General features: G+C 36.7%; 1 protein-coding gene across 1 annotated transcript in view; it reads right to left on the bottom strand.

Annotated features, from left to right (window-relative positions):
• KAT2B (lysine acetyltransferase 2B) overlaps positions 1-20,089 on the bottom strand; it is a 47,072-nt gene that overhangs the window by 1,724 nt on the left and 25,259 nt on the right. The window contains exons 9-18 of the mRNA XM_035556463.1: positions 18,262-18,387; positions 15,532-15,668; positions 13,911-14,119; positions 10,692-10,818; positions 7,479-7,589; positions 5,656-5,799; positions 2,492-2,606; positions 1,700-1,736; positions 1,367-1,430; positions 1,189-1,273 (exon numbers count right to left, since the gene is read on the bottom strand). Coding sequence (XP_035412356.1) covers positions 1,189-1,273; positions 1,367-1,430; positions 1,700-1,736; positions 2,492-2,606; positions 5,656-5,799; positions 7,479-7,589; positions 10,692-10,818; positions 13,911-14,119; positions 15,532-15,668; positions 18,262-18,387 — 1,155 coding nt within the window. The remainder of the gene's footprint in view (positions 1-1,188; positions 1,274-1,366; positions 1,431-1,699; positions 1,737-2,491; positions 2,607-5,655; positions 5,800-7,478; positions 7,590-10,691; positions 10,819-13,910; positions 14,120-15,531; positions 15,669-18,261; positions 18,388-20,089) is intronic.

Here is a 20,089-nt window from a genome sequence, read left to right as displayed (position 1 = left end):
TCTGAGCCAGAATAGGATAGATAGCATTCCTACTTCGAATTTGTCAATCCAGGCAGCAATTTCTTTGTATTTTTTCCAGTGGTTACTGAAAGATACATTCAGATTAAATTGCCATCTAGATCTAGTCTCTGCTCAGGAAAGCAGAGAAAGAAAACTCTGCCAAGGGATGGTAATCAACATTCTTTTTCTTCATTGCTAGAAAATATGTTTGTGTCAGGGATACAGGAAGCCAACTGCTATTTTATGAAGTACATAAATGGGTATATGCAGGGTAGGAGTCTATACAAAGCAACGTGAACACTCCTTCACAAAATAGATTGATAGAAGTCTGCAATGAACTTGTGTTTCCTTCTCTAATAACATTAAAAGCAATCAGAAAGATGGAGGTATTTTATAAACAATGCAGGTACACCAGGATTCAGTTTTAAACCTGCTGCAATAACAATCAAAACAAGTATCTGTTTAGAACAGCACTGAATTGTTACAGAAATTACATGACAGACATCAAAAGCAAAGAAAAACGCTATCAGCATTTGTGTACTTCTCTTTGCAAGTAACCTTGCATAAAAAATAGCTGTATGAAAAAAAAAAAAAGAATACAGACAACTTTGGCATATCTAAAATACAAAGATAAAAGTTACAAGAAATGATTCATATAATCTGTTGAACAAAATATTCTCCTGAACTTAAATTGAAGCAAGACCTTTGTTAAGGGTTAAATAGAAAACCCTGGTACTTTTGAAAAGGCGTTCTTTATGTGATTTAGAAAGTTTTAATCTATTTTTCAAAGCAATTCAAACACTCAGATGTTCCTGAAAGTTTGCCAAGAGACTTTTTAACATACCAGTAGTTAATGCAATCACCAGTTACCCCACATATTTGTACAACTCATAAACCAGCTAAATACCAGAGAGTTTGAGCTGACTACATCATTTAAGAGCTCGCTAGGGACTTTCTAGGGTATACTGAGATTTCACATGCATACACCAAGAATGCTTCACAAAGGTCACAAACTAGTCATAAATTTTTAAATGACAGCATTGTATTCTTGGCACTTCGGTGCTGCAAGCTACCCAGCTGCAAGTAATATATCTTTTAACATAAAACAATCAGACTACAATTTGACTGCTATGTCTCTAGTTATAAAGATTTTTAAACTCTATACTTAAAAAATGTTAATGGAATTACCCATGGGAAACCTTATAACTTCATAATATCCAGGAGCTTCTGTTCTCTTCACAGGTTCCATGAAGGGCCAAGCGCTTTGATGGCTCTTTGGTAAAGAAAAAAGTAAGGTATCTAATATGGAAACTCTATATTAGAAATCATTTTAAAATCTTTACAGAAGATAAACCAGAACACTCACCTTCACCTGTTGCAGGATAGTTTTTAATGTGCTGTAAAGTTGATCTGGATCCTTGGGCTCTTTACTTGAAAGAAAATATTAATACAAAAAGATTAGCTTGAATCCCTCATCTTCATTCCTGGGATATACATCTTAACTAAAAGCAATTCCATAACTCAAGCATTTCATGGAAAAAAAATATATAAAATAAACAAAACACTTAAGAACACATCCCTGGCAGATTGTATATCTATTTTCCAACAGATGGGAGGAAATTTCAAATGACTTTGTTTAACAACTTTTCTAAAAAGAATATCAAGTCCACTTCACCATTTTTCACCGTTCAGCACTTACCCTCTTTCTTTTCCACTTGGTTTCCAGCCAGTCTCTCCTGTATACCAACAGCATGAGAGATTACATGAGAACTACAGTAGGCCAAAACATTAACTGAGTTATAGCAACTCTAAAAATATAAGCCATTTCAGCATTGACAAAGTCAATTGGGTTTGTTTTCACAAAAGGTAGTCCTAATAAAAAACACTACAATCTAGCTTACAGCCCCATTCAGTTTCCTGCATGGCCCTCCCTCCACACTGCAGAAAAGTTTCTAAAATATTCCTATATGAAACACCCATTTTTAGAAGTAATTCAACATGTATTTTACCACAACCTCTATAAAGAATAAAGATGGCAAAGTTATTCCATTTGATTCCCTATGGACACAGAAAAAACTGCAGAAAAAACACAGCTGAGGAAAAAAGAAGAGATACTTAGATGTTCTATTTCTGTTTTGTCCTGTTCTACGTCCATGTTTAGCACAGAATTCATTCTTGTACAGGAGTGCAGCACATCAGTGGTGACAGAGGGAAATTGCTGACTATATTGTGATACAAATCAAAGAGGGATCTTATGTAAATAAAATTAAACACATGTACATAAAGAATCATCACCCTGGGATGCCTACAGGAGTACTGAAGACAGCAAATGTGATGAAAATGCAACAACCTTCACAGGTATCAAATTGACAGACTAAAAAACAATTACATATTAATCAAAAAGAAATATGTGACTATATTAGTATTTCTATTTTTAACCTTTCTTGGGTTGTTCTGCTTCTGTTCTACATTAAAAGAGGTTAATACATACTAATTCCAGGAATGCTTTCTATAGGAATCTGTCGTACTCCATCTTTGAAGCAAGAAAGGCCAGGATAAACTTTTCGAATCTGAGCTTGTTTCCTTTCTATGAGCTTTTTAATGATCTGTAAAAAAGCAGTAGAGAAAACACAAAGGAGTTGATTCGTTCAGAAGCAACCCAGAGGATTAAAGCAAAACTGTAATGGAAAACATTCACATCCCGAACTTATAGTCCCTTATAAATCCAAGCTGGTAACAGGGGCAAGCTACCTGGCCAAACACTGATTCTGTAGGTGAGGTTAGCAAGTCTCCCAGATGCCTACGTAGGCACAGATCAGGAAGAAAAGGAGTCATGGCTTGCTGTACTGATCACAAACTGCAGGTGCCAGCACATGTAGGGAAGGAAATTTCCTGAAAGCGGTTTGGGGAACTGGCTTTAATTGCAACAGCTGATACTTTTGGACTGCTTCTGCACCTCCTGGTCTGAAGTTTCAAGGCAACATACTGAATGCACATATTTCAATAGCATATATGCTCATATTGTGAAGTTTTAGAAATAACTGTTGGTTTCAAAGCCTCTATATAATCGTAGGAGCTGCTTAGATATCAGTCAGAGATACTCTTACTGAAGATTTTATCTTTAGAAAGTCAAAATCAATGTCACTCTTTGTAACCAATATTCTACTTGTAAATGACAGAAAAGGCTTCCCCAGTCCTGAGGTAAACTCTGTTCGGCTCTGCAATCTCATTACCTCAATTTTAAGCACATTGAGATGGTGCTTTTGATATACACTTAGACATCTACCTAAGTTTTGTGTATCCTGAAAATGTCATTTTCAATATAGTTTACTTTAAAACTGAGTAAACAAATGCAAAATTGTCCAGACCACCACAGAGTCTGAGAGAATTCTTTCTTAGGAAATAGTAAAGATGGATGTATTGTTAAGCACCTTTACTCACATACACATAGTATATTCTCTCAAAGAAGATGAAAAGAAAAAATCAGACCTTCAACAGAAGTAATAGAAGTAACAAATGTTAAGGGCCTACAGCATACAGCAGCACCATGGCCACATTCTAGCATAACATAAAAATACCTTCAAACTAGTTGTAAAATGCAGCTTAAACTCATCTTATAATTTAAGAACTCCTTGCTCTTCCTGATTAAAATGCACTGTTCAGTCAGTAACATTGATTACTTAAAAGTCAGCAGGTCACAAAGCTTTGTGTAAAGGGATTTTTCATATTTTTCAGAATGAATGTAAATTAGCTACAAATCAGACAGGGCAAACTTACCAATGGCAGCCATAGCAGCCATAGGCATATACTCTAATTCTTTAAATAAAAGCTTAGAACCCATGAAAAGTTTGATTTTTAAAAGAGACATGACTAATAAAGTCCAATGTCCAGTACTGGCCAATACCACCAACCAAACAAATCAATGCATAATCCAGACTGGGAACATTCAAAACTTGTATGTCCACAAATCATCTTCATTGCTTTTGATTTGACTAGAAAGGTGAACATGATAAAACTGCACACTATGAGGGCTATTTCTAAATTTCCTTGGAACAGAAAGAATAATAAAGCCTGATCTGTGTTTTGAGTATCAAACAAGCAATCCTAAAATACAATTCAGAGGACTGTATAGTTATTCTCAGAGAAGATACAATAGCAGTCATAGACCACTGTATAACAGCTTGCTTTCTGATAATAGTAGACATGGGATGTCCAGAGGATCAAGGCACTTCATCTCCAAGGAGAATGTCTCCAACTGATTGGGACAACATGGAATGCACACCAAATAAGAGAGTGAAGAATGTGTTGTAACTTCAAAACTAACTTCAGTTTTTGGAAGCTACATGCTTCCACTGCCATTAGGTATGCCTCAGACAAGCCACTTTAAAAGACTACTAGTCCACTACGTGCCCACCCAACAACATCCCATCCCTGAAGGGAACGTGATAGGTCTGGAAGAAGACTGGGATCTGAAGAGTAACACAACCAAGCAGAAATGAGAGGTAAAAATCATGATCTGTGCTATATGGACTTTAGTTATTAAAGCCAACCTAATAAGTTAAAAAAAAAAACTTGTAAACTAAAATCATAGAATATCCTGAGTTGGAAGGGACCTATCAGGATCATCAAGTCCAACTCCTGGCTCAGCACAGGACTACCTTAAAATTAAACCATATTTCTGAGAGCATTGTCCAAACACTTTGTGAACTCTGGCAAGCTCAGCGCCACGATCACTTCCCTAGAAAGCCTGTTCCAATGCCTGACCACCCTCTCAATGAAGAATCTTGTCCTAATACCCAGTGTGACCTTCCACAGATACAGCTTCATGCCATTCCATTGTGTCCTATCCTTGGTCACCAGAGAGAAGCAAACTAAACGCATAGCCCTCAGATACTTTCTTTCTGCTAACATGGGCTGAATAGTTCTACTGGACAATGATTGTTATATAAATAAACATTTTCACAGGAAAAAAAAAATGAATTTTAATAACCTTTGAAAGAATAAAGTTAAACTTGTAATTTCAATTTCTTTAAATACCCAAGAAGGTATTTAAACAGGAAGGTATTTAAACACAACTGGAAATGTCATAATTATTTTGCTAGAAAATTATGTTATTATATGAAAAATTATGACAGAATAAATAAAAGACACCCCACATTAGCTTCAAAGGGACAACCTGGAACTTTTTTTTTTTTTTTTGGGGGGGGGGGGGAGGGACTTTCTTTCAAGTAAATACAGGACATAGTACAAACACCTTGTTCAAAAGTTACCCTCGTGAACATTAGTGTGATTCAGAGGGTGGGGGGACAGGAAGAAGTCAACAATATCAGAAAACTGCAGAACAAATATAAGAAGTCTCAGAAAAAATCTGTTATCTATAATGAATAAAATTAGCTATTAAATACTACTCAAAATATCATTACTTTTCAACATTTCTTACCCCAAGCTAGTAAGGTAGAATGTAATTCTTAAACTGCAAAATTGTGGCATTGAGACTTGATTAAAAGTATTACTAAAATTTAAAATATGCACTCCAATGTTTACAGCACCTAAGAGAAGAATAGAGAAAACCTGACACTAGCTACACTGTTTCTAAACAGTATTTCTAAACATCTAAACAGATGATTATGTTCAGTGCTTCATTTCAGCCTTTACCTCCTTTTGCTTTTTAATAATAACAGAGAATTCCGTGTAGGGGATCCTTGGATTTAATTCACATCCCATTAATGTGGCACCTTCATAATCCTTGATGTAGCCAACATATTTTGCTTTTGGTACTTTAATATCTTTGGAGAAACCCTGAAGAAGAAATAAACTTAAGTTATTATTATGCCATTTTCTTTTAAAATTTTTTTAATTAGAAAGCTATGATGATTTAGAACTAAATTCATCATAATGTTAAAATAAAATACAGACAATATACTGGAAAGAGTTACAGATCAAGGCTCACAGTGCTGCAAACACCTCCTTATGGAAGTTACTTTATACAAGAACAGTTAATTGCTTATATATATATACACATATATATAGGAAGAAGAGGGAGGTATGGGAGATAAAGAGATGAAGAAAAATATTTTTACTGCAGACGCATTTCCAAAACTTTGGCATTTTAATATTAAAGTATGCCAGTCCTGTAAGTCATTAAGCAAGGAAAGTCAATGTTGAAGTCAATGAAACCTTTGTCCAAAGATCACAGTAACTTCAAAGTGTCAGAAAAATATATATATATATATATATATATAATTTTCACTTTTGTATTCCAAATGGAAAAAAATAACACATCCTATTAAAAGTTCCAAAGTTTTATTAGAGTCTTCATACAATTCTAGAATAAGAAAGAGACAAAAGTGTTAATCAAGACACTAAAATACATAGTAAGACTCTCACTTGGGCTACATTTTATTCTTCTGTTGCAGTGATATCTATGAAACCTCCGTTTTAAAAAACAACAGCAACAAATAATAATAATAATAAAAGGAACCCAACCAGGATTTCTGCCTCACTGTTTATAATCAGAGGCTTCAGACTTACTCGGAGACTAAGCAACTTCAAATTTGTGAAGGGACATTTCACAGGTTAAAAGGAGTCTGTCTGCACAGGTATGATAATAGAATCAAAAACCATCCTTTAATTCATGTTGAATGTGTAAAGAATGAATTGTACCAGTTTTGTGAACAGAATCATAGAATGGCTCAGACTGGAAGGGACTTGTGGAGGTCATCTAGCCCCACTCCTGGTCAGAGCAGGTCTCATCAGATCTGCGTGCTCAGGTCTGTGTTCAGTTTTGAAGACTTTCCAAGAATGGAAGTTCCACAATCTCTCTAGGCAGCATTTTCCATTTCACCATCCTTATGGTATAAAAGGTAAGGATAAAAATCCTTATTTCTAGTTGCAATTTCCCACGATCTATCTTGTGTCTGTTGCCCCTAGTCCTACTGCTGTAAGATTTTCTCTCTGAGAAAAATCTTACTCCAACTTTGCTTTATCCTCTGACTAGACAGTTGATGCTTGTTTTATCTATCAAACCTATTTGACAGATTAGACATCACAATCTTTCTTGCACTTGAACGTCATGCTTCATACCAGCAGGAGCAGCTATGAGCATGAGTTCGGGTAAATTCTAGTTTGTTGAGGGTATGTATGGTCCTTCTTTATACTTCTAGAATCAGTGAAGAAAGTGAATGAAGTCCAGAAGCAGCTAACCTATATCTGACTGTTTCTAAGTTTTTATTGACAAATGATAGACTACATCATGTAGTGATACAATACTCTTATATTCAGATGATTCCTTCAAAATGAAGTGCATTATATGCCAATATGATTATAGAAAATGAACACGTACATTTTATAGACTTAAAATATACACTTAAAATCACACTATGAATTTTTAATCAACTACGTTACTGTATCTATTTGTTCAGTTCAGTCACTGCTAGATGTTGACTTCTTGTGCCAAGTAATTTCTTAGATTGACTTACTTGTTTTTTGAAGTAGCCAATAGCATATTCATCTGCATATGTGAGGAAGTTGAGGATGTTATGTTTGATGTGGTACTCCTTCAGATGGTTCATTAGGTGAGTTCCATAACCCTGTGTGAAACATATGAGCAAAAATCCATCATGAAGCCTTTGAAGACTGCACATATTAGAAACTGTGGACTAAGTTATTACAGACTGGTTTTCAAAATGCAGCATTTCCTCTAGATCCTGTTGTAAAGATTTTGTCATAAGTAACTTGGTAAGCTATACTCAGGATCAAACTGTTTTCAGCCTTGTAAAGGTATCTTTGTGACCCAACAAGGAACAAAATATCACAGCTTCTACTGCCTGACTCACTTTTAATATAAGAGAGACCAAAACCTAGACTCTCTCTAGGGGTAAAGTGTGCATCTAAAGGGATGCATTGCCCTGGGAGGTGCAACTCAATGTGCATAATTTTTTTCTTAAGTTATTTATCATCTACTAATAGACATATTTCACCAATAACAGGACTGTGTATGTTGTAATAACAAAGCATCCTTTCTTTGCCACATCACTTCAAATTCACAAAGCAGTGGGACTGTCAGAATGAGTCCTTCTTAGGGAACCCATTCTGACATGAGGTCTCTATTTTTCTGAGTTATGTGCACCTGCAGAAAAAGCTTCTGCCTCAAAGATTTCATCATCTGAATGGATCATATAAAATGAAATTGTGAAACAGTTATTACCATAATAAGCAGCAGAAATTTATTGAGTCCCCAATCAAATAAATAGCTATACCTTCTGACTGTACACAAGAATAATTTCCATTTTCATTCAACCCAAAGTAAACAAAAGGTTCCTTTTATTCACAGTTCCAAGTAAGCTATAGTGTTGCCCTTCTGCTGTGTGTTAAGAAATGTAAGACAGACAGGAAAACGCATAATAATGTGTTGTTCCTGCATATATTCAAATTTTAACATCATGGAGAATGACTGGATATTTATACAAATATACATGGAATGCTTTGTATGAAATTTTTACTTCTGCATGTAAAACAGAAAAATAAATTAGAAAATACATGCTTCCAATTAACAATTTAATAGCTTCAAACATGGAAACAGCCAGATAAAAGCAAGTTAGGTAAGTGCTGAAGCTCAGTACAAAAATTTCATAATTACATATTTTTGAAAAGCCTACCTCTCTAGGTACAAAATTGGTGTGTTAATCCAGGTAGTGTCTGGAACGTCTGGTGTTCAGACCTCATATTCAAAATGAAGCCTCGTGTGTGTAAAAATAAGTTCTTCTGAATTTGAGGAAGTTCTTACAGTCATATGCTCATTTGTTAAAGTGGCAGAAGTTATGCATCAAATACAAAGAAGTGTTTTGATGACTGATGACATGTTAAATGGCACAGCTTTTCTTAGAACTCAGAAGTGCTCAAGACAATGAACAGGCTTTCTAACTGCAAATTTGAGAACTCAAAGAGGACAAAGTCTGAATGAAAAATTTTAATGAAAAATGTTTTCCTTAAATGCAAGTTCCTGAACCATTCAAGCATTTCACTTCCCTTCTCATCAACAGGATGAAAGGAACAGTGTATGAGACTGACCTTTTATTTACACCTGAACCACTGCAATTTATTTCAGTAATTCTAAGACTGCTAAGCTCTAACAGCAAATGTCATATTTTTACCTCTAAGAAATTCCAGCAATTACAAAGACAATTAACTCAAATATTTTCAATTGATCTATTATTTCCACAACCTTCACAGGATTTATTCATTCTCACAAATGCTTGCCAAAATCTAACAATTTTAAAGGGAAACTAAGTCAGGTATGGTAAAATTTAAAACAATTTTATAACATGATACCAGACTTTCTCAAAACCAATTTGACTTTTAAAGATTACATATAAAGCAAAACTTGATCCATATTTCTTGCTCCAGACTCAAAAGAAATTAAAGTATGAGTTTATTTTTCCCAAGAATTTGCAGTGACACCCATGGGTGAACATGTTTGTTTGTTTTGTTGTTCTTTTCAGTTTTCTGCTGGTGGGGGTCATCTTGCTCAGAAAGGAATGTGAGAAGGCCAATTTTCAGAAGTAATCAACTGAACTTCACAAACCATGAGGCACCCAAAAGGTAACAGAAGAAATTGTGAATTATGTGTGCATCTGCAACCTAGCCAGGCACTCTGAGGAATCAGATTTTTTGTTCCATTATATTCTGAAAAGTTAGCCCTTGAGAATCAAAATACAGCTTTGGCAGCTTAACTTGTATAGCGTGTTTCATTGTTTTAATTTAATGAAAACACCTTTTACGAATTATTTAAGCATTGAATAGACATACCTAAAGCAAGATCTGTTATTGTTCATATTTGCTAAAACACTTCAAATATGTTTATGACAGGTGATTGCTATGTACATGGGAATGTTCCTCTCTAACACTAGAGTTGTATAAAATCAAATATAACCCAAGAACTAAAAGTTGTCAGGCTTGCACACAGTTTCCACCTGTTCAAGTGCCACAAAATCTAAATTAATCCATATCTCAGCTGTAATGGTTTCAACTGAAAAACATGTAGCTACAGCACCATCTAAAGGCAAAATCCTCAATGAGATACTTACAGTAGATCTATCTGTAGCCCTAGGGAAATGGAGTTTAATCTCCTATATATTTATAGTGCTCTACATTCTTTCAACGTAACAGCTAACGCTCAGCTCTGAGAATATTTTGTGAAATTGACTCAAAAAAGAGCCTACAGAATAGCGTGATTTTATTTTGAGGTGCATAACTATACCTAATTTCTTTGATATATCACATTTTCATCGAAGTTGTGTAACCCAATAAAGTGATTGAACAGAAATTACAATCGCATACAAACTGCACTTATTTCAGCCAACCATGAGGTGTTACTCTACACTGAGAGACAATTGCTGAAGACAAAGGAGTGAATAGTCCAAGAATGTCAGAAAAACTAACACTATTTCTGTTTTGAGGAAGATTTTATTTGTGTTTTTTCTTAGCAAATAATCCTACTATTATTGTAATGATTCTAAATCTGCACATTTGTTTAGGTTTTCCATAGTATATTCAAAATCACTATATCTTTCAAATCCTATTTCTGTTTGGTAGCTCAGTATATCCAATGTGACTAGCAAAATTAGGAGAATATGCAGTGGTGAATGGAACTCAAATGTATTTAATAAACTGTAGTGGAGGGTTATTATTACCTTAACTTGTTCATTGGAAGTCACAGCACAGAAAACAATCTCTGTAAATCCTTGGGAGGGGAACATTCGGAAGCAGATACCACCAATAACACGACCATCTTTTATTAATGCAAGGGTCTTGTGTTTCCTGAGGAGACAAAAATAACAGTCTCTTTAATTCATGTACATAGTACATCATGTGCCATTACCGTCCTTTTTTTCAGAAACTTGATTCACTTCTTTCCATGATGATACTGTAATTGTATATGTCACCTTTACATTAGCTGTTTGTATCTAAAAAAGAGTTTCTAATTTAATATCACGCTTTGAGTTTACCATAAAATTCATCATTCATGTAGCAAGGTCCCCTAGTCTTGCCAAGTACTCCTAGGTACTAGGATAATGCCAATAAATATGAGTTGCATTGCTTTCATTGACTCTATTCCTGACAGTTGTGCCATTGAGCTGTTCTCAGGATGATTTTTAGCCTGACTAAATTAGAAATTAATGGAGTTACAGGACAGCAAGTCCTTTCTAAGGGATTCTTGTTTCCTTGCATGAAGTCTGTATAGCAAAGCTATCAGTTTCTAACACAGCTAATCAAGCAAGAAATTATATTTCATATTTCTAATCACCCATTCCTAGTGGAATCGAGACCAGAATAAATATCCATTTCTGTTGCACTTACGCTTACTGCCAGGAAAGATACAAGGTGCAATCTGAACTCTTATGTCAAGGGTCAAGAATTTTAGTGTCATCATCAAGGTCTGGAAAGATTTACATGGCACCTGTTCTCCAGCTTATTCAAGACACAGTACACAGTATCATATAAATTATATAATCAATACAGCAAATTTAGAGAAGACATCTTGGGGGGGGGGGAGAGGGGTGTTGGCACCAAAAAACAGTAGTCTGAAAAGTAGTTATATTTTCAACAGTAAGCCACTGTTGAAGCAGATTTTATACACTGTATACATTCTTCTTGTACTTATTTAGTGCTATTTATTTGCGGAATGACAGCAGCAATATAGGAGCTTGTGCTTTTAATTTTGTTTCTTCCTGTTTGAATTTTTAAGCAGCAAGATTCAGTAAGGATGGCCACTTTGGAAATAAGAACAAAAGCAATAGTAAGTACACTAACAACTGATAATAAATACATAATTATTATAATATAATAGTATGTAGTAAAATATATAAGTAATAAATAATAAGATATAATAATAAATATAGTAATTAAGTAATTAATTATTTATTACCTATTATTTATTAATTACTATAAGTACATTAATGTGGGAAGAGAACTGTTGGACTCCAGTACCTCGTACCTGATGCAGGTTTGTGTGTACCCACTACTTAGTATAGCTCTCCAGCATGTGTCCCTGAACATCTTGGCAGCTAATGGGTTTCTAAGGTGTCCAGGCTGTGCTTTGCTTCCTTTGGGTCAACTGTTTACCAAAGGCACATATGGCATTTTCTTGCTGTAGCAATATCCATAACTCTTTCTCAAGCACAGACTGCTCTCCAGACATATCTGTACTGAAGAGCACTTTAATTGCCAGCAGTTCCTCTCAGTCTAGGAGAAGAGTCTTTCCCAATAAAGGAGGAGCTAGAGAAATATGGGAGAAGGTCATGGCTCTACACCATTACTTCACAATTTGTCTTGACATTTAGTCATTGGGAAACCTGTATTCTTCAACCAGTAGCCTCTGCTTGAGATCACAGTGCTAATAAGATTCCTAAACTAAGATCCCAGTGCTGTCTCTGCCTCACAGCTGAGCAACACTTACCCCAACATAGGAGAGGGGAAAAGAATCTGGACTGGCACTGGCCCTCACAAGGACAGTGCTGTTCCTGTCTGAGGAGCCCAGGAGAAGGCCCCAGGATTGGCCTCCTGTGCTTGGAGACTGAAGTCCTGGCCAACAGTCCCCAGCACTGGGCTGCCTAGGCTTCAGGGACTGCATGGAGCCCGCAGCAGCGGTTTGTTGGCACTGAGAGAATAACGCAGAGGGAAATGCTATCAAGCCTAAAAGTAAAGGAAATGGTTCCAGAAATGTTTTCATAACTGCTGCAGCTACAATATTGGGCACAGAGACAGCAGCTGATATCACTGGTGGTGGAGGCAGGCTCTACCAACAACCAGGCTGGGCAGCTGGCTGAGATCGGCTCAGGCAGAGCTCCTCCTGAGGTGCCTGCTGACATACAACAATGAGCCTACAGGCATGCTCCACTGCAAAGTGCTGCAGTCAGCACAGCGGGCCCCTTGGCTATTGTTGGACATGGATCACTCACACTCAGAAATTCTGGGAAAACAAACTGACTGGGAGTAAATAGACATAGGCTCTGCAAGAAACACAATAGTGAAAAAGTGGACACTTGTGAAGAGAAGGTGAAGTAAATGGCAGGGCAAGAAAGATCCTCAGTGTGTTGAGCAAAAAGAAGAGGATTGATACCTGACCGTCTTGAGACTGCAAAGGGTTAAAATCAATAGCAAAAGAATGTTGTAAACAGAAAAAAAAAAGAAAAAACACATAAGGCAAAAACTAAATGGAATATAAAAATCAGAAGGGGCAGAGCTTAAATAGCCAAGAACCTGGAAAAGATACTCCCTTTCCTCCTTGAGCACAATTCATCAGAACACTAGGGTAGGTGAAGGACCCCATGCAACCTGTGGATGCTGCTACAGCCAATGCATCTCTTTTCAAGTGCCTGTGGTGTAGAGCTGTACCCAAAGCAAGATGGGAAGCTTGCACTAATAAAGAGAAAAGCAAAGCACTCTTGTGAGAAGTGATTCTAATCTTTCTCCCATGTTGCCATAAATGCTGTTCTTCATAAATCCCTTATGTTCTTCTCATTGAAAAGCCTTCAATCTCTCTGCCATTTGGTTCACAATCTCCAAAGACAGAGGATGGAGCAGTCTGCAAATTAGTATGGACCCAGAAACCACTAATGAACACCACAACTATTTTCTGACTTTCAGTTCTAACGTTCATAAGTACAACATATGTAGGAGTCCACTTCCCACAACGACACACCACTTGTCATTAATACAGCCACCAAAATGGTATTTAGGGACCAACTAGACTAGCCAGGACTTACTGTGGCTTGAAGAGGTGGGACAAGTGTAATGGGGAAAAGGTCCCCTCCACATCACCTGGACTGGCCTATTCCTACACTGCTGCCTTCAACAAGCACCGTGCTCTCTCCATCTCACCCACAAAACTCCTCTCCAGTGGTACTCACGGATCAAAGACCAAGCGCGTGATGTACTCCTTGGGCATTCGAGGCAGCTGATGAGAAAATACATTCTGCAAACCAACCAGCCACATCATGATCTTCTTGTTTGGCTTCTGGTTCAGGGAGTTCCCAACCACGTGGAACTCAATCACTCCCCTGCGCTCCTCCAGCCTCGCCGCCTCATCCCGGGCCGAATGTGCTGAGAGGAAGTTGGTCTATATGACATGAAAGAGGAACACAATCACATTTTGTAGATTTCACATCCTCTCATGGAAAAGCCTTAAGGAACAAACAAAACCCCTCTTTTCCCAAGCCGTCTTTTTACAAAAATAGAGCTGCCAACGATTACTTTTTTTTTTTTTTAGCAGCAGAAGTGACACCACCAAATAAGCCTGATATAAAGTCTTCACTACAGCATACAAAAGCTTATTTAAGCTTCTTTTCATGATTATTTAGCAAAAGTGATGGTTATATCTCAACAAGTTCCAAACCTTGATGGGGGAGAGAACTCATCCAGTTGAAGCCTACGCTACTACGTCTTCACATTTTCTTTAGCCTAGCTAGCTTGGACAGAAGTAGTAATGGACTTGCCTACACATATTGCAAATCACAGATTTTAACAGCAGTGCAGGCATAGTATTTCCTTTTCCTTTCAGCAGAGCTTTCCACTACCTACACCACTGTCATAAGAACAACAACAACAAAAAGGAACATTTTAATTCCTACTGATCTTGTTGTTACATATCTGGCAATTGCATACATATATTTGCATGGAGATTAAATTCATACAGACAACTTATTTAACTTTTTTTCAAGATCATTTTAGAATGCCAAAACATCTCCGCATGCACATACTGTTTACTTTTTAGAGCAAAGTTTGGCTGCTGGGTTTCTAGTCACTGCCAGTCTCAACATCCAGACTGGCATAGCACTTGTAAATATGCAGAGCCATAAGTCACGTTATATAGTTTGAGCAAGAAATGTAGGTGGATCCAAATCTTCATCACACTAGCTAAACCTTGGCAAACAAGAGCTGCTGGCAAAACAGTCTGGCAAAGGGAACAGAAGGAGGAAAAGCCAGCCAAAAAAAAAAAAAAGCAAGCAATTCTGTACATGGCACAATTCTGCAATTCTGTTTTTCTCTTCCAGCAGAAAAAAAAAAAAGAGCAACTGTGGAAGAAAGAGCAAATAACTGTTTAGCTTGGCTCTCCCGCACTAGACAGAAGATTTGAATTTGTGTCTTTCATTCTTCTGCAAGATTTGAACCTAACTTACCTTGTCTGATGAGCTACATCTATGATTAACAACAAAAAGCATACTCTAGAATTGTCCTGCAACAAAAGTACCTTACAGAATAAACTGGGATCAGCTAAACAGTATCACTAGTTTCCAAGTCTCTTTAAAAACAGTAACAAAGCATTAAAAAAAATGTAGAATTATTCTTCATGTTAACGATACATTTCATCAATACTTCTTGCTTACCTAAACATATCCTCTCAAAGTCTGTATTTCTCTTACTGACAGCATGGTAAGTTTTGTGGACTTTTAGCTTTTCATATTTTATTCACATGGAACATTTATTTTAAATAGACCATTTACAGACAGACCAGATCTCTGCATTCCTCACCTCTGGCCCAAGCATTGCCGCTGGATCTGTAATTGTTGACATGACTTCATTGATTAACTCAATAGGAATATCTCCTACAATTCTTGGTCTTTTTGAATCCTCCAGAGAATAAGGTTCATTATTTTTTCTTTTTTCCCCTATAAAACAAAACCAGGACAAATTAGAAATGACCAAACTGTCACAGACAGCTTAATCATTGTATTTGTGAAACCAGCAATGAGGAAGCAGAGGACAACTGTGGACCAGTTTAGATGTTCTCAGACATAAGCAGAAGGTTAATTGCTTTCCTAATTATTTGTTTTCTGATAAGGAGCTAGGATTTACAGTTCTTTTTTATGGGTAGGAGAGAAATTTGCATCTTAAATACTAATATGCCAGGAAGTCTGCTAGTACATATCTGCAGAACACCTGAACAGCATCAGCTGTTCAAAGTCTTAAACAAGGCAAGCATCATGGGTGAAGAAGTACTGCGCTAAGCAATACATAAGTCATTTCAGACTCCATTTCTTTGTTATGATGAATGCTGGGGCAAGATCAATGTTACTGCTGCACACACAATACAGAAAACCTTTGCCTTTCCATCAAACTGCCCTATATTAATAAAGTGTCATCCTTCTACTGTTACCTTGAGCGGTTATAATACATAACTAGCTACTGATAACACTTAGAACTCAACACATGCATAACATGTATAGTCTATCAGGCAAAATTAGCACTGGAGGATCAGGGATCAATACATATTACAGCACGTACTTTCAGATAATATGAAATCCCATTTTTTGATTCACTGGAATTAAGTATCCATTATAGGGTTTTTTTCATCGTTTTTGTATACCAAGAAGCATATACAGTCTGACATCATACATGTTTGACTTAGAAAATCCATATGAAGTTTCCAAATCAAAATATACCATGTTAATTATTAACTGCACTACGAACTGCAAACCAACATGTAATATAGCAAAAGCAACTAACTAAACAAATTTGTGAAAAAACATCCGCCAAGGACTAATAGATACAATAATACTCAAAAAGCCATCTGCTAGATCCAGATTTATCGAAGCAGCAGACCGTCAAATATAGGAAAGCACACAAACAGGAGTATCACTCTATGGTTACCTTTTTCCTCATTTTTTTCCCCTAAAGATCTGCTACTGGTCCTTGTCAGAGCCAGCACACCTAATTTTGACTTTGTGAACAGCACTTAGTGAGCTATTTTATTGTTTTCTCCTTAGCAAAATCCAAAATAATGTTGAGATCTCCTTTCTGAAACAGCCAGATAATTTAGGGTCCAGTATTTTTCAGATATTGTACAGACTGTTTTGCAACAGACACAGTGCTTTAAGTATACGAGGATCAAGTTGTTCATTCCCTTTTTCACTTTCAAGCAGTATTTCCTTAGTGATATAATTTTATTGTTAACCTCCTTTCATTGTGGAAACTTTAATTCCTATTATTTCCTATTTTTTAAACAATTATTCATGTGAATGAACTTTTCTTAATTATCCTAACAGATTAATTTATTGTCTCAAGTCAGGTTATCAGATTTATTTATTTATTTAAGTAATTTATCAAAAGCTTTCTGGAAATCCAGGTACACAAGGTCATTCAAAACACTTTCCAAATGCTCACCAACTCCTTCATAGATATGTACAATTCATGAGTTCTACAAAATGCATACCAAATTTCCACATCATATTACTCACATATTATCATCTCTTCTAACTGTTTGAAATAGGAGTTTTACAATTTACAGTTTCCTGAATTCTCTTGCAAGGCCTTTAAAAAAACAATTTTGCATCTGTGGTGTTTCAGCTCTGTAGTGTTGAGGGCAAATCAAATGACAGCTCAGCTGCACAATTTAATTAGTTTGCTAATTGCATATTTCGTTTCACAAAATGAAAATAATATATAGATAAATATATTATTCTTTTTCTGGTGACTACTTACTACTTATTTTACTGATCTGTAATAGAAAAATCTTCTCATTCCCACTTTTATGGCCATTTCCCAACTCGTCCTTCAGAAAGGAAGCTGCAGTTCAGGAGCCTCTTTAAGTTCCTCTGTAGCAAACACTGAGGCTAACGATTCATTTAGCTTCTTCAGCTTCCTTAAGGACTTACTTTACATGAGCTCCCGATCATCCCTCTGACCTACAAACTCTTGACAGGCTCATTAATCCTGAGGTGTTTGAAAAAGGAGAATTTATGCATCCTTCATCATTTTTTTTTCCCCAGAAAACTTTTTTTAATCTGACCTCATTCAGTTCTTATGTTTAACCTCGCATGTGTGTGTTCTTTACTTTTATCACTCAGTTGCAATTTCAGTACCTTGAAAGACTAAAAATAAATAAATAAATAAATAAATAAATAAGAAGCAATGGCCCCTTCTACTCTGCCTTTTCTGTTTAAATAAAATCTTTATGGGTTGTAATACATGTACTCCAAGTAAAGCCAAGTATTTTCAACAACCTTTGTCACCTATAGAACTCTTCCCATTTTAAATAGAATTTAAACAGATTGTTGTTGTTGTTGCTTTTCCAAATACAGTTGCCATTTCTGCTAGTTAAACATTACCATAGTGGAGAAAAACCTTGTGTGTCTGCATGTGTGTGTCTTTTAGCAAGAACACCTCAAGGTCACTATTGCAGGGTGAAGGCAATGGTCATCATATACTACAACTATTGATAACATCAACGAAAGAAAAAAAGCGAGTCTCCCTCTTCATTACCTAGGTTTGGGTCAAGGACAGAAGAAACTTTGCAAGCAGGACTCATGTTTCCACTGTTGGGTTGGTCCAGAGATGAAGGACTTGCACTGTATGAAACAGATCTTGCAACGGGAGGAGGATTAATAACTGCAATGGTATAAAAGACACAAACACACACACACAAATAAATAAATAAATAAAATCAGGACCTGAAATTCATTATGGTGCTGACCAAATGACTGTCATGATGACAGACCCAGCTTCACAGTGACCAACCTGCAAAATAACACTAACAACACGCAACAGACCAATGACACTGGTGGGCAAGCAGAGGTGTTAGAACTTTACCTCAACGTATTTTTCTGAACTTCTCCTTAATGAGGAACTGTATCAATGCTGGATGACAGCATTAGTTTTACTTCATTGCAAATATCAGGCTTTATTATTCCGCAGTGCTGAGCACAAGTTAAGAAAACAAGCTTCCTTCACATACCTGCCAAGGCTGCTGGCATTCAGCCTCATGAAAAGGCTTTTTGTAGGGGTCTATTGAAAAGTAAAAACTCATCATTCAACTTCAGCTGTCCACTCTAACAGCATTCAAAGGCTGGTGGGACAAATCAAACTCAGTGAAGGGAGAACTTGTGGCACCAGTTTAGAGAATGAAACTACTCTTTCAGAAAGCCACAGAATAACCTCTCTCTAAATGAAAAATAAAAAATACCACGGCCAACAACAACAATAAAAAAGCATCCGTGTCAAATCACTCAACGTTCATCTGTGTCAGGATTTTTGGCAGAAAAGCCAACAGGGGAGGGGGAAGGGGGAATGAGGTGCCAGCTCATAATCTGGACACCTGCAGTCTTTCTCTCTGCATGCCTTTATCCTGGTGTCATCACCGGCAACAGCTCTTTTGTGCCATATTCATGCCAAGAATCCAGTGCTTAAGAGGTGCAAATTAAAACGAAGCACTGCAGAAATGTACATGACAGAATGAACTCTGAGAGCAAGACGATTTTAGGTTTGTAATGAACTTGTGCCTAAGGCATAATTCTCCAGTTCATGAAGCAAACTAGGAATTTCTGAACAAAAAAAAATAAAAAAAAAAAGTCTGCCTCTGTCACAGTGGAATTTTCCCTATTACTCTCAGAAATTCATTATCAGATCCTGACACGATGGTTTCATCAACTGATAATCAGCAATGGTTACAAAATACTGAATTAAATAATTCCAGTCTTCACTTCACTTCACAAGACTGAAAATTCAAATCAACCCCTAAACTGCATAAACAGATTTTAAATAGTGTTGAGCAGAGAAGAGAGGGAGAAGGGGAAAGCGAAAGAAAACTGTCAATGTCTTCCTGCAATTTTAAGGGACCTCTGAGGCACCCTAACAGAGAAGGGGTGCATAAAGCTGCAGAATAGCTGATTGGCCACATGAAAAGGAAACAAAGCAAGGAAAGGCTATACAAAACCCTGAAAATCATGTGCATATGTGCAAAGGCAATGGGACATCTGATACAGAAGGTAAGATATTGCTAAGGAGCCAGAGGACCGGTGTGGGGTCCTCATGCAAGGAGACAGCTGTTCTGCAGCCATTTACCCACCAACCATTCATACTCGCTCATCATGAGAGCACTTCTGCCACTTGCATACCCAGGAGACATGCCTCAGCATCCAGCCTGCTCCACAGGCACCTTGGACTAGCCAGATTCCATCATCAGGATGGGATCTTTATATGAAGAAGCACCAGAGAGTCAAACTTTACCTGTGCTTACTCAAGGCAGACTGATTTTGGTATAGCCTGCTATTGATAAAGTTGCATATCTAATTGTGACTCTTTAGAATTCATC

Source organism: Cygnus atratus, chromosome 2 (assembly GCF_013377495.2).
Source record: "Cygnus atratus isolate AKBS03 ecotype Queensland, Australia chromosome 2, CAtr_DNAZoo_HiC_assembly, whole genome shotgun sequence".
NCBI lineage: Eukaryota > Metazoa > Chordata > Aves > Anseriformes > Anatidae > Cygnus > Cygnus atratus.
The sequence above is the reverse complement of the archived record's forward strand: the minus strand, read 5'-3'. Positions and strand labels throughout refer to the sequence as shown.